General features: G+C 35.9%; 2 protein-coding genes across 2 annotated transcripts; both read left to right on the top strand.

Moving 5' to 3' along the window:
* Window positions 1-10,119: 10,119 nt before the first annotated feature.
* Window positions 10,120-16,701, top strand: LOC110899902 (probable methyltransferase PMT3). The gene is made up of 8 exons (XM_022146793.2): window positions 10,120-10,312; window positions 11,205-11,676; window positions 11,759-11,923; window positions 12,834-13,016; window positions 13,609-14,203; window positions 15,002-15,114; window positions 15,192-15,412; window positions 16,168-16,701. The coding sequence occupies exons 2-8, from the start codon at window positions 11,416-11,418 to the stop codon at window positions 16,484-16,486; spliced, it is 1,857 nt and encodes a 618-aa protein (XP_022002485.1). The 5' UTR covers window positions 10,120-10,312; window positions 11,205-11,415; the 3' UTR covers window positions 16,487-16,701.
* Window positions 16,702-18,299: 1,598 nt separating this feature from the next.
* LOC110899903 (putative disease resistance RPP13-like protein 1) lies at window positions 18,300-23,210 on the top strand. Its single transcript, XM_022146794.2, has 2 exons — window positions 18,300-22,551; window positions 22,896-23,210. The coding sequence occupies exon 1, from the start codon at window positions 18,479-18,481 to the stop codon at window positions 22,103-22,105; it is 3,627 nt and encodes a 1,208-aa protein (XP_022002486.1). The 5' UTR covers window positions 18,300-18,478; the 3' UTR covers window positions 22,106-22,551; window positions 22,896-23,210.
* The last annotated feature ends 614 nt before the right edge of the window (window positions 23,211-23,824 follow it).

Here is a 23,824-nt window from a genome sequence, read left to right as displayed (position 1 = left end):
TTATGTTCGACTGCGTTCGATAGTTCATTAGTGTTTTTAGCTATTATTTTTATTTAAATGCTTCAAAATTCCGACAAATAAAATATTTAGTAAGTGTAAGCGTATTATATATTCTGTTCATGAACGCTTGTTTGTGTTCGTTTGTTTCTATTGGTGTTCATGAACATCCGTTTGTTTTTATCAACATTCATTGCCGTTCATTGCTTATAAATCCACAAACAAACACAAACGAACACGAAAACGTTCATTTACTTAACAAACGAATATGAACATAAAATCTCATTCGCTAGGTGTTCATGAACAGTTCGCGAACACATATATTTCTTAACAAACGAACACAAACAAGATCTTGTTCGTGTTCGTTCGATTCGTTTACAACCCTTAATAATTTAATAATAAGACTATAAGACACTCTTCACTAACTAAAAGCTTAATTAGTTAGTACAACTCAAGGAGACAAGAAAAAAAGTGCATTTTGAGCTTTTTGAGTAGCTATAAAATAATAATGTAAAAACCAAATTTCTTAAATATTTAGCGTAGGAAGTGTCTTTGTCTGTAAAACCATTTTGTACTTAAAAAAAACTTTGTTGAAAAATAGCATCTTTAATTAATTTGGTTACATGTCCCGTTTGAGATTAACCCGTGTAAGATCATGCATCCAAAACCAACTAAACTTGTTTGTATGTGTTAGACTGTTAGTAATATATCAACTCATACCTTTTATGCCTTTATGATATATTTTTAAATCTCATTCCAATATCTTTTCATATATATAACACAAAACTATATGTGAAGACACCACCCCAAACATTGCGCATGTACTTTCCTGAGCTGTCAAGGTTTCGCGTATGCGGATATATCCCGCACAGGAACCTTGGAACAGGCTGAGTGTTTTGGCAGTTGAGTGTGGGTATGGCTCTGCGTGTGGGTGGCTTGTGCAGCATATAGGACCATACCCCTTTGATACGTAACTAACAAATTTAAATAATATATCAAGGCGTGAACTAACAATAAGTATGATACTTTTAGACCATAAATCGTCTCATGTTCTCGTGCTAAAGTAAAAAATCACTAGCATTGTCATTCAAAATGTTATTGTTATGTATGTGCAACGAATCAACACATGTAATGAAAATAAAATTTGTATTTTGAAAACTTTTGAAGATGGACATGACTATAGCTAATGGTGTGTCTATTCGTATAGTAAGTGACAATTCCTGTTTGTTTCAAATTTGTAATTGTCATTTCAAGATGTCGGGACCTAGTGTCACATGCATACAATATACATATAGACGGGTAACACATGTAGGTTAAAAAATCACTAAATACTTATACTCTTATACACTCCTTTAAGAACCGCCGTAACAATAATTAGCACCGTCACCATCGCCTCTATTGTAGTCATGCCCTACCACTGTAGTCATCACCGCCATCCCCATGGTCGCAAATTTTGAGGCTGACTTATTTTAATCGCAAAAATTATAAAAAATAATTAATCAAAATTAAATTATAAGGTGGTCACAACTGGTCGCAAGTCGTAAGGTAACACCATTCGCAAATGAGGTCGCAAAATTTGATTAGCGACAAAGTTTTTTGTGACCACATGTCTAGTCACAAAACGCCTTTTGCGACAGATCATCAATCGCAATTGGCTTGTTTTCTAGTAGGGAACTTTTCTACGCCAACTTCCATTATCACAATTGTCAGTACCATCATCTTCGTCATTGCAGCCGCCGCCACCACACACCATCGTCGTATAACCAACCATAGTGTGTTAACCTATTTTGATATATATTTTTTTGTTTTTTTCCAAATAAGTTTGTTTCAACCGAAACTCATTTCGATCAGTCCGGACTTCATATAAAATCAATAGTTGTGAATTCTTTTAGTATTTCTTATTAAATATGTAATGGTCCTTGTTGATTATTGGAGTTTAATGTCCCTAGTAACTAGTACCAGGAGTTAGGTAATAGTCATATAGTTAAAGAGGTCATAATTGTTTGTCATAGTCATATTCATCATAGGAGTATCAATAACATTGATAATTTTAATTACTAGTACAAAAACTATTCTATACACACACACATGTATATGCATACAATAGATATATATATGGATACAAACATACAAATATTGTAGGACATTGGATAGATTGAAGACCTTAGAAACACTTGGACCCTAACAAAACAGAATAGACAAGATCAAGTCCCACTATACACACACACACGTGTATATGTACACAATATATATGTATGGATACAAACATACAGATATTGTAGGACATTGGATAGATTGAAGACTGTGAAACACTTGCACGCTAACAGAAGAAAGTAGAAAAAATGTTAGATATTTTAGTGTAATCGAGATTGATTTGGTGATCAAAGCGAATAATAATACACATCAAGTAAGTTAGGAGGTGCGGGAGTGCACGCTTTTTTGAGTTATCATAATTCAAAGTGTACGGGCGGAGCCCGTATTCTACGGGGTTCCAACGCCCTCTTGACGGGGTCCGGGGGCAGCGCCCCTGAGAGCATGGTCCAAGGGGCGGAAAACCCGGGCGGTAGGGCTATTCATTTTTATCCAAAACCCAAAACCCGACCCGAATTCAAAGCCACCCGAACCGAAATTAGCGAATACCCGAAAAACCCGAACCCGACCAACCCGAACTTTAAATGGTTCGGTTATCAGGTCACTTTTTCCAGGCCAAAATCCCGAACAACCAAACCCGAAAAACCCGAAACACGAACCCTGAACATTTATTGTTTTTTTCTTATAAAAGTATTTAGATTTGGAGTCACTAAAAGATGGAACACTAAGTTTTGTGACTTTTAAATATTATAATAGCATATTGTTAACTAATCTTTGAACTTTGATGATATTTTTAAAGTAACAATATGAATTTTGATGATATTTTGTAAAAAAAAAAAACATTTATTTTCATTTTACATCTAAACCTGAAAACCGAATAACCCGACCCGTACTAACCCAAACCCGACTAACCCAAACCCGAACTTTAAAATGGGTTGGTTATCGGGTCAATTTTTCCCAGAGAAAAACCCGAACAACCCGAAACCCGAAGAGAAACCCGATGAACATCCCTACCTGGTGGGGTCCAAGGGACAGAGCCCCTGGCTGTGGTCGAGCTAAAATTGCAGTTTAGTGCCAGTTTTATTTAAAATTTTATTAATTAAATTGCATCAGAAAATTAATTTTCTGGAAAATGCTATATTTTCGAAACATGAAAATAATGGCAGTTTAGTGGCAGTTTTATTTAAAATTGAGATAACTGCCACTAGAGAGTTAATCATCCCCAACCCTAAAATTTGTAGATAGTTTTTTGATCATTTTTCCTGGTTCAGACGAATTCCATACACACATACACTTGTTCAATTTCTTGAAAATCAGAGTTGTATCTGATTAAATTATTTGGGAGAACCACCGAAATAATTTGATCTGAGAGTGATTACACGCCTCTCTGATCGTCCGGTTTTCTGAAAATTCCCCAACACATGATCGAGTCCCACTAGCTTTAACTTCCTTGAGGCCATACATCTTTGCATCCCCATCATCACATAGTTGCTTTGTCGGGTTCTTCGAGTTTGAAGAGTACAGTAAAACATGAAAAAGGGATAGTCTTATCCTTCTAGTTTCTTGTTTGCTTGGCAAATTATATATTCGTACTGTGGTATAGCATTTTCTAGCATGTGATGAATTATATATTAACTTTTTATTAGGACAATCTCAGAATCTAACGAAATCTTATTAATTTAGGTAGTAAATAACACTGTTATAAGCTTTATTATATAATATTTAACGATATTAAGATTTAAGTTAACAATAAGGATATGTGGTGTGGTCATGAACCAAATGATCACCATCACCCTCTACATCAGCGTTATATCGCCTTACCCTTATCCACCAACCTAAGACCGTTGGGTATGGTGGGGCGTGGGTTGGGGGCATGGTGCGACACGTGGAGTATGGGGCACCCAAGACCAAAAGCCAATTTCAAAGGGGTATGGTGGGGCGTGGCTGGGGTGGCGTGGAAAAAATGCCAATTTCAAATGGCTAGTGCTCTTGGCCAATGAGGTTCCTACATGTCATGTGGGTAGCCTCGCCCAACGCCGGGGCTGAAACCCCGCCCAAGAGGCCATGCCGAAACCCAAGCCCACCCGGGGTGGTGACGTGGGCGTTTGTACCCAACCCACGCCCCAACCCCCGCCCCATACCCCATAGTCTAATCCACCACCCTATATGGTGTGGACCACCCCCACTATCATCTCCTCCCCACCAATCAAAATCCTTTAATTAATTGAAAGAGAGTCATGGTATATGGCAGGGGCGGACTTGGCTTAGAACCAGCCGTAGCACGGGTTATGGCTCAACTTTTACCGGTAGTGTAAAATATTATTTTTTTTTCGATTTTTATACAAAGGACACCCTTAAACAACTATGAGGACACCCCTAAAAAAATTGTTTACAAACCAATAATAAGCCCAAATTGTTTACAAACTAAATAATAAGCCCAAATGAGATTCTTTACAAACTAAATAATAAGGCTAATTACAAACTAAATAATAAGCCCAAATTGTTTACAAACTAAATAACAGTCCAAGCCTTTGAAGTTTGAATGGGCCATTAGCAGGATACCAAAGCCTTTGAAGTTTGAATGGGCGGCACATTAGCAGGATACCAAACGTCGAGCATGTAACACCCCGAAAATGCAAATCATTTATTTTGAATATAATGTTGCTAAATAAACTAGTGAACTAACTAGGATTAAAATAACCTAGTTAGGTAAAGGCCTTGTAGTGACTTACAATGGGTTAAAACACTAAAAATTAGAACCAAATGACAGTTGAGGGGCTGAAAGTGTTTAAAATTGAAACTAATACTAATAAAACAAAAAAAATTAAAAACTCAAACACACTTAGTGTGCTGAGATCGAACCAGACAAGAGGGAGGGGGCGACCAGGTTCTCCAAAACCCTAATATCCACAAAACTCATCAATTGAAGGTTCAAATCTGATCCAAAACGAAATCCAAGCTAAGATTAGTGATCCTCACTGCAAGAGGGTTACAAGGTATGTAAAATTTGATAAAAAAAATCTCTGATTTGATTTCTCATGAATTTGGAAAATCTGAAATTAGATGTTGCATGTTTGTTATTTGGATAGAATAGGGATGATATAGTGTCTAGGAGTAAAACCTAGACAACATCATGTGGAATCATGTCTAAATTCAGGAAATTTCATGAACACATTGAAGGTGGTTCATGGGTTTTGTGAGAAAATGATAAACACTAGGGTTTAGAAGGCTATTCTAGTGTAAATTGATTCATAGAAACTGAATTCTGAAAAATAAGATGTTTAATTCTAATGTGATAGCTCAATGTTTGTTAATCTAGGCTAAGTGACAAGCCATGAATTAGAACATAAAAGATATAAAATTCTGCCCTTAAAGTGTTTGTATAAATGCCTCAAAGAAGGCTTAAAACTGAAATTTAAAGTTAAAACGCATATTTGAGATGTTTCGGCAAATTATGCGATGTATGATTTAAAAAGGAGTTCTAAACATAAAGTGATTGAACTCTATAGGAAAGGAAGTCGGAGCGTCGAGCGGGCAAACCGGTGTGGACGCACGTTTGAAGGGCTTGCTTTAAAGGTATGTAACTTGTTATATTACAACATGTAATTTGGATATGTTAATTGTTCATGATAGTGTTTTGGTATGAAGGTTAATAATAGTCGAAGTGATATTGTTCACTATTTGATTTAATAAGTCAAGATTTGACTAAGAAACGTCTGGTAGTCGTTATAATGGAGGATTCCATAAACGAGCCAAACGAGTCGAATAATTGTGTAGTGAGTAGTGTTAATGTTGAAACTTAGCTTTTTGGCATTGACAATCACAAGAGCATGAACCCATAGGATTGGTAATGAAATGCCGGTGATATAAAGCCACGGATGTTGGGTAAAACGACTTAAGGTTACTATTGTAATGGAAGAAAAGTTGTGTAAATATAGTGGGTCGAATATTTAATTAGATATTTTAGTGATTCAGCCCGTAAACCAAATTTTCGGTATAATAATTGTGGTAGGCACGTCGGTAATTTAAATACGGTCGTGTAGGAAAAAGAATCACTAAAAACGGACTTACGGATCATAAGTTATGGAAATTTTAAGTTGTGATTTGATAAAACATTGAGCTGGGTATGTGCAGCAACAGTTAAGCAACATTCTGTGAAAAAGGGGGCTAGGCGTCACGCGACGCCCCCCAGCTCCGGAAAAATTTTATTTTTTGTTGTTTTGGCCCATGGGACTTGTTTATACCCATTCTAACATTATCAAAACTAACATTTGATGTGGTTTTGACCTTAGGTGATATTGGGGACACTCCGGAGGGCGATCAAGCATGTTTGAAGAACCGAACACGTACTTTTGAAGCTTCCGCGAATACTTAAACATGTTTAAAACAACGTTTATGTAGTTAACACTTAAATATTTGTTTTGGGATTGTTAAACTAGTAGAACTTATCCATAATGTTATCTTGATGAAAATTTTCCTTATGTTTGATTCCCAATTCAAAGTTTTGGGTTTACAAATGTGTAGTTATGTTAAATTCATATAAAAATAAACGAATGGAGTGTTACAGAGCAGGACTGAAGGAGGGATGTATGTCGCATTGTCGCTGAAGTCTGAACTGCTGCTGTTGTGCTAATTGCTGCACCGAGTGGGCTGAACACTGAAGTCGCTGAACAACAAGGATACCAAGTTGCTGAACACGGGCTGAAGGTGTCGCTGATGATCATTGATCGTTGCTGATTGCTAAAACAGTTCAGAACAATAATCATCTAACAGGCTGATTGGCTGAAGTCGTTGCTATTGTGCTGATTGTGAGTTGTGTGTATTCTTTATTTCTTTTCTTCTTGAGTTCTTGAATTGTTTAATTTCGATCTAAAAATTAAAAATAAACCTAGCCCAATCTCAAATCTAAAAACTTATTGCCAATATTAATTCATAAAGCCTAACCAAAATGTGATATGCTCAATATTGATTCGTTAACCTAAATACTAATAACTTAAGAAAACTAGTTTATAAAATTTAATTCGGTAAGGCCTAAGGGCCTTTTTTTGGCTTGCTCAGGGCACTTGAATTTTCAGGATCGACCATGCCCCGTAATGTAGGTAAAAAAAATTTCGTTCTATAAATGCATCGTAAAAAAATTGGGATACCCCTGGATATTTCTTCTAGTTCCGCCATTGGTATATGGGGGAGTGCATGACTGATCTATATAAGACTCAGGGGGTGACTAGGGTGATAAACATAAAGACTCAGAGGGTTTGGACTTGGAAAAACTGTGGATGAGTAAGAAGGACACGAGACTCTTTTACTAGAATCTAGAGTTTACAATGAGAAAGTAGAGAGAAGGTAGAGAGAAATATAAAAGAAGATTTTATTTCTTTCCAATGATGATATTAGGGGATGGTGTAGCGGTGGTTCCATGATCCTACGTAGTAATTCGTGACCCAAACCACTATTACCGAACCCCATAGCCTAAGTATAGGCTATATGCTACAACAACCTGACTACTCATTCGGTTGTTCTGGTTATAGTATAACAAAAATCCTTATTTAAGGAGGAGGTGTGATACAACTCTTATTTACCACTTGATTCGATTAATCATTTGATACATGTTGTGGTATTTCATATACCTTTATATCCAGTTACATTGTTGCTTATTAGTACTTTTCATTTATGTTCAACGCTACTAACATGATTAAACAACATTAAACTCGAGGGGTATTTGATATACTTTTATATTTAGTTACGTTTTGCCAACGGGAAGTTCGACAAGCAAGAACCAAGCCTTGAGTCCGGAAAGAAGTTTTTGGTCCAAAAACGGGCCTCGAGTCCATAAAGAAGCATTCTAGCAAGAATTGGACCTTACGTCTGGAAAGAAGACTCATAAAAAGAATTGGACCTGCGGTTGAAAAGAAAAGAAAAGTCATGCCAATGCAAGCAAAACACTGTACTAAGTACCTTGAAAGTCTTACCTAAGAGTATGCAAAAGTATTTGACCACCTTGAGTTACTAAACTAATGTTCAAGACACTGACATGTGCTTATTCATAGACGAAAAAAATAGTTTGAATCTGGCGGTGTGTGTAGCACCACATCATACTAGACTCAAGGACTTGCATAGTATACCATATTTTGGGCCTAATCCAGCAAGCTAAAGCCCATACCGACCAAGCCCATCATCAAAACCCACTTTGGTTTAGTGAAAATTCATCCCCACTCTCCTCAATAAAGGTGAACATTTAGATATTTTAGTGGACCTTCACCTACTTGATAGTTACATATTATATCATGTTATACATAATATCATGTTTATAAAAATTCAGCCTAGGATTTGATTAGTTATTGATTAATCACTAATCGGAGGTTTACCGAGTAATTACTGGTTAATCGCTAGGCGGTCAACGGTGGTCCTCCTCCGGTCAGATTCCGATCAAATTACGATCAAACCTTATAAATTCTATCCAATTACTTAAAAAAATGAGGGGTTAAATTAAAACATGTCTACTTACAAAAATTACATATAAAAATATGTTAGTATATATAAAACTAAAAATTACATATAAAAATCCCAATCTGATTAATCCTGATTAATCTCTAATAATCTCGATTAATCACTAGTTGGTACCTCACTGACCGACTAACGTCTACCGATTCTTACAACACTGCATAATATCATTGCTCGTTTATACAAATATAATTATATGCTTATGATCTGAGACACCCCAATGAACTTGAGCATCGAGTGTCTATAAGGCTTCAAGTCCATGGAACATCTAACAGGCTTTTAGTGATTGTAGTTTCCACTTTGACCTAAGGAGAGGTAAAACAAAGCTACACTACAATCGAGACGGACCCAAACTGGGTCTCTTGACTCCTATAAAAGAAGTTGTCAACGATAGCCAAACAAGAATCCACTTCAATAAAGGTTTTGTTTTACCTTAACAATTAGATAAAACACAATAACCAAATCCAAAGTCTAAAGAAACCCGTAAAAATAGATTAAAATATAATTGTAAATGTAAATTGTAAATTGAAATCCTCACTTTCTCAAAACATTCATGAGCCAATAAACTCTAGGGATGTGTTTTTTAAATCAACCAAATTTGGGGGCTTCTTATTAACTGAAGTCACATGGGAAGGTGTAAATGCATTTTACACTGAAAGAGAATTCCACTTCCCCAACCGACACTGTGCCCGTGTTTTTTTAACTAACAAGTTGGACCTTATTCATACAAAAAGTAAATTCTGGAAATTGTTAAAAAAAAAAAAACTGAACTTGACAATAGTATCATTAGGGCTATAAAGGGTCTTCTTCGTATTCGTTTATTAAGAAATGAACTTGTTCATGAACTGTTCACGAACGATTATCGAATGAGATTTTTTGTTTATGCTCGTTCATTAAGGAAATGAACGTATTCATAAACATTTACCGAACGTAAACGAACACAAACACACGCAAGAACAAAAGAAAATGTTCATGAACATGCATGAACACAAATGAACGTTCATGCACAAAAACAAATACAAACAAACATATATTATTTTAGAATAAAATCTGCATTTCTCATCATAAAGATTAAGGAATCCACCAAAAATAAATAAGTATTTAACATAATTATCTGAACACAGTTGACAAAATTGTCATAAACATCACAAAAAATAAAAGAAGTTTCTTAAGCTTTAACACCTGAATTAAAATAATTTAATGAAGGATATTAGCGGAGGCATATAGTATAACTAATGTTTCAAAATTAAAAAAAAAAAAACCAATAAAATAAAAATAAAACATATATAAACCTTTAACTGAACAAACACAAATGAACATAAACGGACAAACATAAATGAACACATTACTAAACATTCACGAACATAAACAAACAAACGGATCCTCTGCCGTTCGTCTAGCTTAACAAACAAAATGTCCTGTTCATATTCGTTCATTTAACAAACAAATGAACATAAACAAACTTACCTCCGGAAACGAAACCTACTAACTTCTTCTTAACCCAAAGCAAGAGGGTTGTAAAAGTACGAAAAAGATAATAAATAATAAACCACCGCGTGCCAACAGTGTACTCTTGTGCATCTACTGTGAACCTCTCAGATCTACCCCTAGGCTACACTCCCCCTTTTATTCTGTTTATATGCCAACAATTTCCCACTCATTATCCACAAATCCAACACTCCGATTGCAAAATTCAGAGCTTAGATCCATTCTTCACACCACTGTAAGTTCAAATCCTCTGTATTCACTGCTCAATTCCTTAGATCTGATTCGAAATTGCAGTTTTATCACTTCGAATTTCATTAGGTTTTCGTTCATATTGTGATCGGATATTCTGATTGTGTGTGTTTAGATTTGACGGTGAAATTGCTCTGTGATTCTGTTATTCGATTAGGTTTTTGTCGGTAGTGTGAATGTGTGATTGAATCGTGTGTTTTGATTTAAACCTAGAGTAGGTATTGCATATGATATTGTTATTGTTATTGTTATTGTTATCGTTATCGTTATAATTTGTTGTTTTTGGATTAGTGTTGGCAATGTTTATGTTTCGTGTATTCGGATTGTAGCGCGAAGAAGTGCGAGTTAGTTCCGAGTGTTGTATAACTTTTACTATGAGTAGAGTGTTAGTTTTGTGAATGTGTTATTGAATGTATGGTTTACTGTGTCTTTAACATCATATATTGTGGAGAAATCATTAATATGTACTTATATAGTGAGTTTGTTGAGTAATTGTGGAATCTGTTTGTGTGACTGTGAAATTTGGTTATTTTTTGAGCTGGAAATGTGATGGTTTAGTTTGGACTTTAATTGATTAGATCTTGAAGTTATGATTCTAATTAATGACGTGTATAGTTATCATGTTTGATAATTCAAGTTAATATGAAGCGGATCTCGGGTTTAGATAGTTGAGTACTTGAGTAAGGAAACGTAGAAAGTTTTTTCGGATATGGAGACTTTTGACGTAACACGGTGTGAACAGCATATTTTATATTTTTTTATAGTTTTATTTTCTCAGTTCTATATAAGCTTAATAGGTTCAGTGATTAATCATAATATGCCTAGAATACTTTGCATATGATTATACGATACTGATAGGTTTTCCTTTTGCTTAACAGGTTGGTCGAACGATAAATCTGGTATCTGGAATAGTCTATCATCTTGAATTCTCCGGCAGTCGAGGAGCTGACAAAAATAAGCATAGTTTGGATAAACACAACAGGGATCAATCATCCGTTGCCAAAACTATGAGATCATTCTTGTGATCAGTAAATCATATTTGAGTTTAAAAGCGATTAACGTTGTGGGGTATCAAACATAACGTTAATTATGAGAGGAAGACCAGATGGATCTCAGAAGAAGCGTTTGCTCACTACTTTTGTTCTTGTGGGAGGCGCCCTCCTTTTCCTCTATTTGTATTTCGGTTCTCAGAGCGAAGGTGAATCCGCTATAGAGTACGGTAGCCGGTCTCTAAGAAAGCTCGGATCATCCTACTTAGGCGGTGATGACGAATCTGATCTCGGTGGCAAGCAAGATGAATTTAAGTTCGGGCTCGATGACGAGGATGGTATTGTACCAAAAAGCTTTCCCGTAAGTTATTCAACAGATAATATTACGTTTTTACCCGTCTTTAGTAATTATGTTTTAATTTTTTGTTTTTTTTTTCGTGCAGGTTTGTGATGATCGATACTCTGAACTGATACCCTGCCTTGACCGACACCTTATCTACCAGATGAGATTGAAGTTGGATTTGTCTTTGATGGAACACTATGAAAGACATTGCCCTCTGCCCGAAAGGCGTTTTAACTGCTTGATTCCTCCCCCAAATGGGTACAAGGTGCAGTTCTATTCAATAGAAGTGTAAAATGGACGTGTTGGGTACCGTGTCATACATGTGGCTTATGGTACCTTGTCAAACGGGTTGGATTGACAAGAAACGTTTTTTGTTCAATTTTTTTAATTATTATTTATAAGTAGTTACTAGTTATTGTGTCTATGTTCACAAAAAAACGTATTATTATATAGTAATCTAAGTTTTTAAACAAAATAGATATAACGTTCTGCACTTAAAAATATACTTTTGAGTGAATTTCGACCCGTTTGGCATGTTTAACTTTTTTAAGCTGATTTTTTTGGGTAATACACACTTTTCGTCCTTTATGTTTATACCAGATTTTAGTGGATGTCCTTTACCTTTTAAAATGTCAGGAATCATCCTTTACGTTTAAAAAACCTTCCACTGTTTGTCCTTTGACATTAACCCGGTTAAACTTTTCAGTCAAGTTTGGACAATTTAGTCATTTTATCCATTTATTATAAAAAGATATATTAAATAAAAAGAAAACAAATAAAGAAGTAAGAGATATAAACACTTCTTCTCTCTCTAAACACCATAAAAAAGACTAAACTACCCTTATGTGACCAGACTTAACTGAAAAATTTAACTGGGTTAATGTCAAAGGACAGACCGTGCAAGGTTTTTAAAACGTAAACGATGATTCCTAACATTTTTAAAGGTAAAGGACGTCCTCTTAAATTTGGTATAAACATAAAGGAAAAAGGCCGAAAAGTGTAATTTACCTTTTTTTTATATTGTTTTTCATAAGTAAATTGGTTGAAATTGCCTCCTTTACAATCTAACAACATTGGAAAATTGTGATGACTATTTCTTTCTAGTTTTCAGAGTTTAGGTGAAATGATATAATGATCGTATTGTTTTTCACTTCTTGGTTCATCTGTTAACGCAGGTCCCGATCAAGTGGCCAAAAAGCCGAGATGAAGTATGGAAAGCAAACATACCACATACGCACCTTGCACACGAGAAATCAGATCAAAACTGGATGGTTGTAAAAGGCGAAAAGATCGTATTCCCAGGTGGAGGAACACATTTCCACTACGGAGCTGATAAGTACATCAAATCACTTGCAAACGTAAATATTTTCGCACAAGTTCTTATATCACATCTAGGGCTGCAAATGAATACGAACAAGACCTTGTTCGTGTTCGTTTGTTAAGAAATATATGTGTTCACAAATGGTTCATGAACACTTACCGAAAGAGATTTTATGTTCGTGTTCGTTTCAAAGAAATGAACTTTTTCGTGTTCGTTTGTGTTTGTTTGTTAGTTTTAGGCGATGAACGAAAACGAACGTTCGTGAACACAAACTAATGTTCGTGAGCACAAATGGAAACAAACGAAAACAAAGAAGCGTACATGAACTTATTAAATATTTTATTTTTCATTTTGAAGTATTTGAATAAAATATAAAAACTAAAAACACTAATGAACTATAGAACACAATAAATGAACGAACGCGGTGTTCGTGTTCGTTTGTCTAATAAACGAACGAACACAGACGAACTTTCCGTCGAACGGTTCACAAACTGTTTGCTGAACGGGCTGAACGTTTGGTTCATTTGCAGCCCTAATCACATCTTATTAACATACTTTATTCTATTCTCTAATTCTAATAAACAATTTAATTTCTATTCTCTAATTCTAATAAACAATTTAATTAACAGATGCTCAACTTCTCAAAAGATAACATGAATAACGAAGGAAACTTACGAACCGTTCTCGACGTCGGTTGCGGTGTCGCAAGTTTTGGTGGTTATCTTCTATCATCCGACATCATCGCAATGTCGTTAGCACCTAACGATGTGCATCAGAATCAAATCCAGTTCGCGTTAGAACGAGGCATTCCCGCATATCTTGGTGTTCTCGGAACGAAAAGACTTCCGTACCCCAGCCGATCTTTCGAACTTGCGCATTGTTCGCGTTGTAGAATCGACTGGCTACAACGGGACGGTATTCTTTTACTTGAGTTAGATAGGTTGTTGAGACCAGGTGGCTACTTTGCTTACTCGTCTCCTGAAGCGTACGCGCAAGATGAAGAGGATCTTAGAATATGGAAAGAGATGAGTGCACTTGTTGAACGCATGTGCTGGAAAATAGCGGCGAAGAGAAACCAAACGGTCATTTGGGTCAAACCTTTGACTAATGATTGTTACTTGGAGAGAGCTCCTGGTACTCAACCTCCTCTTTGTCGATCGGATGATGATCCGGATGCTGTTTATGGAGTAAACATGGAAGCTTGCATCACGCCTTACTCTGACCGTAAGTTTTATCATTATCATTTATATCCGTTTTCTTTTGAAAGTGATTCTTTTGATGGAAAATCACGAAAATAGCCATCGACCCACACCAATTATGAAAATAGCCACCTGAAGCGTCTTTACAAACGCTACACCACCCGCTGAAGCGTCTCGGCCTTTTTTTTCTTTTTCACCACGATTTTTAAACGGGCATAACTTTTTCATACAACAATATTTTTTTTTAACTTGCACCAAATTAAAGAGAATTTTATAATCTTTAATTTGGTGTAATTGTTTTAAAAAATGGTATCGTATGAAAAAGTTATGTCTATTTAAAAACCGTAGTGGAAAAAAAAGGAAAAGGTTGAAGCGTCTAACTAGACACTAAAAAATGGTATCGTATGAAAAAGTTATGTCTATTTATAATCTTTAGCTTTTCTTTTTCTTTTTCTCCTTTCCACCACGATTTTTAAATGAGCATAACTTATTCATACAATAAATATTTTTCAAAAAAATTACACCAAATTAAAGATAAATTTATTCTCTTTAATTTGGTATTAATTTAAAAAAAAAATATTATTGTATGAAAAAGTTATACCCATTTAAATATCGTGATGGAAAAGAAAAAAAAGGAAAAGGTTGAAGCATCCAACGAGACGCTACAACAGGTGGTGTAGCGTCTGTAGAGATGCTTCAGGTGGCTATTTTCATAATTGGTGTGTGTCTACGGCTATTTTCGTGAATTTCCTTTCTTTTGACCCTTGAAAAGTCAAACAGGGACTTGTTTTTACAAAACACTAAAGTTTTTCGGGTTTTTTAGATGATCACTCAAGCAAAGGAAGCGGATTAGCTCCATGGCCAGCTAGGCTCACTTCTCCACCTCCTCGTCTTGCTGACTTTGGCTATTCAAGTGATATGTTTGAAAAGGATACGGTAAACGAAATACGGTTCTCTCTTATTATTTCATATTAAACGTTCATCTATTCTCAAAATTTTGCATAATTTTATAGGAGCTGTGGCGTAAGAGGGTTGAGAATTACTGGGATCTGTTAAGCCCCAAAATATCAGCAAACACTATACGGAATGTGATGGACATGAAGGCAAATTTGGGTTCATTCGGTGCTGCTTTGGGGAACAAAGACGTTTGGGTGATGAACGTTGTCCCTGAAGATGGACCTAACACATTGAAGCTTATTTATGATAGAGGCTTAATCGGCTCAATTCATAACTGGTACGTATAGTTGCTACCATCATTTCTGTCTTATAATATTTACAAGCACGTGCATCAGGCCCTAACTGGTAGGGGTTAGGAGAAAATCGAAAAACCGAACCAAAATTTACAGTTTGGTTACGATTTTTCATTTTATGAAAACCGAAAAAACCGAACTGAGCAACCTAAACAATCATTTTCTAAATTTTTTGTTATATATATTGATTTAGAAATTGTTAATTTAAGTCCTGAATGTTAAATATTTATAACAAAAACATTAGCATGTTTATTTATCTTTGAAATGATTTATACATTTCCTACAAGAAAAATAACAATATCTAACATAAAACTTAAATGATTTTCAAAGTATTATAAAAGCAAATGTCTTAATAAAAGCTTTGGAGACTAATAAAAATAGATTAGAAGCTTAGGTTTATCTGAACAATATTAACTAAAAAGGTTAAATATAATAACTTAACTGTAAACATATAAGAAAGATTCTTAAATGTTAAATTATACTTTCTATTTTTGAATCTTACGTAAATTTATTCCAAAAACCGAAGAAACCGATAAACCGAACCGAGCCGTTGCTAAAACTGAAAAAACCAAAACCGAATGGTTTTCAAAAACTGAAAACCAAACCAAACCGCGCACACCCCTACAAACTGGGACCGAGCTGAACAAAATAACTAGATTTCGACCCACACTAAATGACCCGTTTCAACCTGAACATGGTTTGTCATTTACTCAAACTGCTCACGGCGTGCATTTTTCAGGTGCGAAGCATACTCGACATACCCACGTACATACGATCTTCTCCACGCTAGCAACGTGTTCTCCGAAATAATCGAAAAGAAAGGTTGCAGTGGTGAAGATTTGTTGATCGAGATCGACCGTATTCTGAGGCCCACGGGCTTCCTAATCGTCCGGGACAAAAAGCCTGTTATCGATTTCGTGAAGAAATATTTACCCGCAATACACTGGGAGACGGTTGCGGTGGCGGATTCACCATCAGAATCAGATGGAGATGATGTTGTGCTCATAGTCCAAAAGAAACTATGGCTTACAAGTGAAAGCTTAAGGGAAACGGATTAAGTTTTGAACCTAAAAGACCACTCTTCTGTTTTGTAGCATCAAATTGTGACGATAGTTTCTACTTAAGGTTTAGTTGATTTATTTGTTATGATATTGATATACATTTGCATCTACAAACTCTTTATTTTCTATACTTGTTTGTATTTATTTTAATTGGATTTAATTTAAATAATTAATCCAAATATTTATACGATTTGAGAAACGGCCTTTATATACGTGTATGTGATTGACGACAAACAAGAATACAATGAAGTTTCTATGTTGCCATTCATATTAATGTGAGAAAATGATATTCTTATGATACTTGACTAATTTTATTTCAATTTTAATGTATGCATTGAATTTTTGTATCAGTTTTTTACATTAAATAATTTGGGTTTTGTAAATTAGTATGTAAGAGTTGAATTATTTTATATATAAAGTTAAAAGAAAAGGATTTTATTATAATTAAAAAAAGGGATGCATGTAATATTGATTAACTTATTGTGACAACTATGAATTAAATACAAAATTAATATTGAAAACTTTAGGCTATCTGGCGTGGAATCACGCGCCCATGTCATGTCATTTTGTTAACGCCCTAAACAAGTTTTCGCCATCCCCTTAACGGGCTTCAACCATTCCAAAGGTAAGGGTCACCAGAAATCCCAACTTGCAAACTATTTTCCTCCATCGAACCTTTTCTAACTGGGTCTAACACGTTTTTTTACTGATGTGACAGCTTAACTTTAGAGAATTAAGAGGCATTATTGTCATTAATTGACAATAATAAACCGACACCGATCCCGACTCGTTACAAGACGGTACTAGTGGGTTCCTGTTTATAGTCAACTTAGGTTTTGGGTCGGTTCTCAGTTCAAGACCCTGGAGAACCGAAACTGTAATACTCGGACCAAAGTAACATATCTGATATAGCGAATTGTTGGTTTTTAGACCATTTGATATTTCTAGAGTGAACATGATGGCTTCCGATAACTATATTCTATCATTTTTCTTGTAAAGAACATGTCTCAGAATGTCGTTTCCCTTATGCATAAAAATGTGAGTGTGAAAAAAAAGTGGTGTGGTGGTCCTTATCCCGAGGAGATAAACAAACCCACAATTTCTTTGCTTGGCCTAAGTGAATAAACTATGTATTAAAAAATTAGAGTTAAATGCCATTTTAGTTCCTTCATTTGTCAGTTTAGTCCAAAGGTTTCATTTTTCGTCTGTGGGTCCAAAAAGGTTTCACCGTTGCCATTTTAGTCCACTGGTTAACTTCTTCCATTAATTTTTTTTAATGAGAAGGGTAATTCGGTCATTTTATATGTATTTCTGTTAACTAGAAGAGCAATTCGGTCATATAAATGACCGAATTGCCCTTCTCTGTAACAAAAATAATGGATGGAGTTAACCAGTGGACTAAAATGACTAAAATGACAACGGTGAAACCTTTTTAGACACACAGACGAAAAATGAAACCTTTGTACTAAATTGATAAAATGGCTCAAACCCCATAGACTAAAATGGCATTTAACTCAAAAAATTATTAGATTTTTTTTTTGGTCAGTGTTCTAAAAGTTATGCTAGTGGTTCTAAAAGTTACGCAAATCATTTTCTTTTTTAAATATAGAAAAGGAAAACGGGATGCCTGATTATTTTACTATTTAATAACAAAGGGCACCTAATTTGAAAGAAAAAAAGATATAGAAAATATATTATATTTGTAGTGTGATTCCTTTAAACAAAAAAAAAAATCAAAAGTCTGCTCCTTTATTTGTAGTGGGTTTTCCTTTAGACAAAAAAAAAATCAAAAGTGTGCTCCTTTATTCGTAGTGGGTTTTCCTTTAGACAAAAAAAAATCAAAAGTTGAAAGAGTTGGTGCTCCTTTTACAATAATTGAAACGTTAACATACGAAACAACTCTTCTGAAGGAGTGAATCCACTGTAAACAACGCCTCACAACATCAACAGTTTCTTTCTATACCCCTCTACACTCTCATCAAACTCTCTATGGCTGAACTCGTGCTTTCTTCCCTCCTCCCGATGCTCTTTGAGAAGCTGTCCGATGCAGCTTTCAAAACCATTGCTCGCCACAAGGGAATTGATGCTGAGATCAAGAAATTGCAGAAGTCATTAACCCAGATCCAAGTTTATCTTACTCATGCTTCTCAGATGGAGATAACCGATCCATCTGTTAAACAACGCCTGAATGATCTCCAGCATCTGGCTTATGACATAGATGACGTCCTCGATGGTTGGCTGACTGAAGCCATGCAACGTGAGTCAACCCACGAGTCAGAAGGCATCACCAGCAAGGTAAGAAAGCTAATCACCCCAAGTTGTTGCACTAATTTCTCACGGACCACTACTATGATTGCCGAGTTAGATGATATTTCCACCAAACTACAAGATCTAGTTAAGGAGAAAGATAACCTTGGTTTAGATAATCTTGGTTTGAAAGCAGAAGAGGAAGCTAGGCCAAGAATTGTTAATAATAATAGAAGATTGCAAACCTCTGTTGTCAACCCATCTAGTATTTTTGGACGCCAAGCTGAGAAAGATGCACTGGTTCAACAGTTATTGTTACCGGCTGATGAACCATGTGATCTAAACTATAGCATTGTTCCCATAGTTGGTATGGGTGGGCTTGGAAAAACAACTCTAGCTGGGCTTTTGTATAATGATGTACAAGTCAAGGACCACTTCGAAGTCAAGGCGTGGATTTGCATCTCAGATGACTTTGATATCTCTGTTAGAAGCAAAGAGATCTTTATTGCTTTTGGAGGTGAGGTAAAGGAGGAACATAAAAATTTTAATAAACTTCAAGAAGCTCTTAGAGATCACCTAACACGAAAAAGATTTTTATTGGTGTTAGATGATGTGTGGAGTGAGAGTCGTGAGGATTGGGAAACCCTCGTCAGGCCATTTTATACATGTTCTCCAGGAAGTAAAATCATAGTAACAACACGAAAAGATGTATTGCTAAAAAAGCTGGGTTACAATTCTCTATACAAGCATCTGGAGAGCCTGTCAGATGATGATGCTTTATCTTTGTTTGCTCTACATGCATTAGGCGAAAGAAATTTTGATTCATGTTTGTCACTTAAACCACATGGTGAAGGCATTGTGAAGAAATGTAAAAAATTGCCTTTGGCATTGATCGCACTTGGTACATCACTGAGAACAAAAAAAGATGAAGATTCATGGAAGGGAGTGTTAGAAAGTGAGATATGGACATCACCAGTTGAAGGTGAAGTCATCCCAGCACTGAGACTTAGCTATCATGATCTTTCGGCACCTTTGAAGCGGTTATTTGCTTACTGCTCATTGTTTCCCAAGGACTTCCTATTTGACAAGGAGGATCTGGTTTTACTATGGATGGCAGAAGGGTTCTTGCAGCAGGCAACTCCAAATGGTTCAACAGAAGAACAATGCTTGGGTCGCAAATACTTTGGCGAGTTGTTGTCAAGGTCGTTTTTTCAACATGCACCTAATAATGAATCATTATTTGTGATGCATGACCTCATGAATGACTTGGCGACATCTGTTGCTACCGAGTTTTATTTAAGGTTAGACAACGAGTCAGAGAAGAATATTAAGAAGATGAAGCTAGACAAGTACCGCCATATGTCATTTGTTCGTGAGGAATATGTAACTTACAAGAAGCTCCAGGTACTTGAAAACACCAAATGTCTGAGGACATTCTTGGCAACATCTGTTTGGGAGGTGGAAAATTGGGTATATTCTTTATCTAATAAGGTTCTCACTGATTTGCTTCCTGAGTTACCATTATTAAGGGTTCTAAGTCTGAGTGGCTTTGAAATAAGTGAGTTACCAGAGTCCATTGATACATTGAGGCACTTGAGATATCTTAATCTATCTAAAACTCGTATCACACATTTACCGGAAAATGTTTGCAATCTTGTTAATTTACAAACATTGATCCTGTTTGGTTGTGATGAATTAACTGAGTTGCCCAACAACTTCCTAAATCTGAAGAACCTGCAACATCTTGACGTTAGGGACACCCTGCTTTCATTTCAGATGCTGTTAGAGATTAGCAAGTTGAAAAGCCTACAAATTACTCTCTCGAAAATCGATATCGAAAGTGAAAGGGGAATTGAAATAGCCAAACTTAAAGACTTTAAAAATATATATGGGAAAATTTCTGTTGTAGGTTTGGAAAAAGTGCAAAATGCAACCTATGCACATGAGGCGAACTTTTCACAAAAGAAGCTTAGTGAGTTAGAGCTTGTTTGGAGTGATGAGCTACATGATTCACGAAATGAAATGCTTGAAAAGGCGGTCCTAAATGAGTTGAAGCCTTGTGATGATAAGTTAATACAACTGCAAATCAGGTCATACGGGGGAAAAGAATTTCCAAATTGGGTTGGGGATCCCTCGTTTCTTCATTTGAAGCATGTGTCAATAAGTGGTTGTAAGAGATGTACATCTCTACCGCCACTTGGGCAGCTACCGTCTCTCAAGAAGTTGGTTATAGAAGACTTATATGGGGTGGAAGCTGTGGGTTCTGAGTTATTTGGGACTGGTCAAGCATTTCCTTCACTTGAAATTCTGAGTTTTGGTTGTATGGATGGATTGAAGAAATGGTCAGGGGGTGTGTTTCCACATTTGCAAAAGTTGTCAATAAGCATGTGTCGTAATTTGGTTGAAGTCACACTTGAAGCATTGCCTTCATTGAATATTCTTGAAATAAAAGGTTGTGATAATTTGGTTGAAGTCACACTTGAAGCATTACCTTCATTGAGTGCTCTTGAAATAACATATTGTCCTCAGTTGGTTGAAGTCACACTTGAAGCACCGCCTTCATTAAATGAGCTAAGCATAGTTAAGTGTGATAGTGGTGTGTTGAGAAGTCTGGTTGAAGTAGCATCAGCAGTCACCAAGTTGTATATATCATATATTTCAGGGCTTAGTGATGAGGTGTGGGGAGGTGTTATAGAGTATCTTGGGGCAGTGGAAGAATTAAAGATTGAGGGGTGTGATGAAGTAAGATACGTGGTGAAATCAGATGCAGATGCAAGTAAGATTCTTGTGACGCTGAGGAAACTGGTAGTGTTGTATTGTGATAATTTGGTTAGTATAGGAGAGAAAGAAGAGGAGGGGGATAATTGTAGGAGCAACCTCCTAACATCTCTTAGGATATTAGGTGTGTATGAATGTAAGAATATGGAGTATTGCAGTTGTCCAGATGGCATTGAGGAGTTGACTGTCTATGGTTGTAGTTCAATTGAAGTTGTCTCGTTTCCAAAAGGAGGACTGGAGAAGCTCAGGTCACTTACAATCTATAATTGCTGGGGAGGACAAAAAATGATCAGCAGATGCAGCATGCCAATGCTTGAATATGTCCACATATGTAATTGGCCAAATCTGAAATCAATGATTGAATTGAACTGCTTGGTTCACCTCACTGAATTGATAATAGAACATTGTAAAAACATTGAGTCATTTCCAGACACTTTAACATCGTTAAAGAAACTGGAAATATTCAATTGTCCCAAATTGGAGGTTTCCTTTCCTGGTGGCAATTTGACATCATTGAAGCAACTGAGCATAAGAGAGTGTCCAAGAATGGATGCTTCTTTACCTGGTTGGGTTTGGCCTCCTAATCTGTAATTCTTAAAAATTGGGGAGTTGAAGAAGCCCTTCTCCGAGTGGGGCCCACAAAATTTTCCAACCTCACTTGTGAAACTATCCTTATACGGTGGTGATGAAGATGGAGGTCGTAGTTGTAGTCAGTTTTCTCATATTCTTCCTTCATCTCTTACTTCTCTTCAAATAATGGGATTTTCCAACCTCACCTCTCTCCAATCTCTCTCTTTTGACGTATGCTTTAATCTGAAGAAAGTGTCTTCACATCCCCAATACCTCACCTCCCTCCACCATCTCTCTTTTTACAGATGCCCAAAGATGATGGATCTACCAGAAATGTTGTTGCCTTCACTCTTGAGTTTAAACATCTGGTTGGGTGATTACCCAGAAGGTTTGAAAGAAAGATGCAGTAAAAAGGGGAGTTACTGGCCCCTCATCTCCCATATCCCCTGTATTGACATACGATGAAGGTATCTCTCCCTCTGCCTTTGTCCTTTAATGCTTTTAAATTAAATTACTGATTTATAATATTTTTTTAACAAGCAATTGTTCAACTTAGTACAAATTAATGTTGGTACTCGTATGATAAGGCCAACTAATATTACTACCAGTGTTTGAGGTGTAATATTCTTAACCTTATACCCATCATAACCTATTTAAAACTAAATGGGTTTAATGGATTAAATTTTAAATTAAATTACTTATATATAATTTTATCGGCATAGAAGATTAACATATGAAGGTATCTCTCCCTCTGCCTTTAATAATTTTAAATTGAATTACTTATTATATATAATTGTTATATTCATGGCAGATTTGATGCTGCAGGGAGCAAAAAGTATGAGGAAACTGACCATAATTATTATATTCATGGCAGATTTGATGCTGCAGCCTGCAAACATTTTACAGCAGGGAGCAAAAAGTTAGGCTTGACTGGAAGACTATGATGCTGGCTACCTTTTTCCTTTATGGTGTCGATACCTATTAGCGATTTGTGCATAAAAGAACCAGTTGACTTGGATTCTATTTTGTTGGTAATGGTTCAGACTGCAGATTGTATTTTCTGTGTATACCTATTAGCGTTGGTCAGCGGTGTGTTTTGAATGAAAGATCAGCTTTTCATTGGTTTTCTAAAAATCTAATTTTTGATTCCAAAACATAAACGGTGGCAAATTTAGACTTGTGTGTGTCAAAACGAGTCAAGTCAAAATAAGTCTATGGCTGTTTAAAATTCATATCAAACTAGAAGATTTGAGTTATAATTTTATTTGAATTAAAGGGGTGGATTTGAAATTTGTCGATAAAGACTCAACCCATTATCATTTTCTGCAAGTGGGGATAATGTAAAGACAATGGTGCTTTTCAATTTAACAAAGTGCCTCCATTTAATGACAATAGTCCCTCCATTTTTACAATTCTTTTTTAAGTTGTGAAGGCAAGACTACCCCTCAACTCCGTCCCCATAGTGTACAAGCAGGGGTAGCATGGGCTACCCTACAACTCCGTCTTCGTAGTGTAAAAATACCCCTTAACTCCATCTACTTAGTGTAATTTTTTTTCGGTTTTATACAAAAGATACCCTGATCCCAAAAAAAATTTAAAAAACTGGGATTACCCTGAATTTTTGAGCTTGATCCCCCACTGGCAAGGGTGGTGGTTCTAATGAACATAACCCTAGACATCCATTATCAATGTGCTTATGAAAATGTAGATGCAAACCATTGGTTATACATTCTCCGGTCA

Source organism: Helianthus annuus, chromosome 13 (assembly GCF_002127325.2).
Source record: "Helianthus annuus cultivar XRQ/B chromosome 13, HanXRQr2.0-SUNRISE, whole genome shotgun sequence".
NCBI lineage: Eukaryota > Viridiplantae > Streptophyta > Magnoliopsida > Asterales > Asteraceae > Helianthus > Helianthus annuus.
Note: the sequence above shows the minus strand (reverse complement) of the source record. Positions and strands in the feature narration are given on the sequence as shown.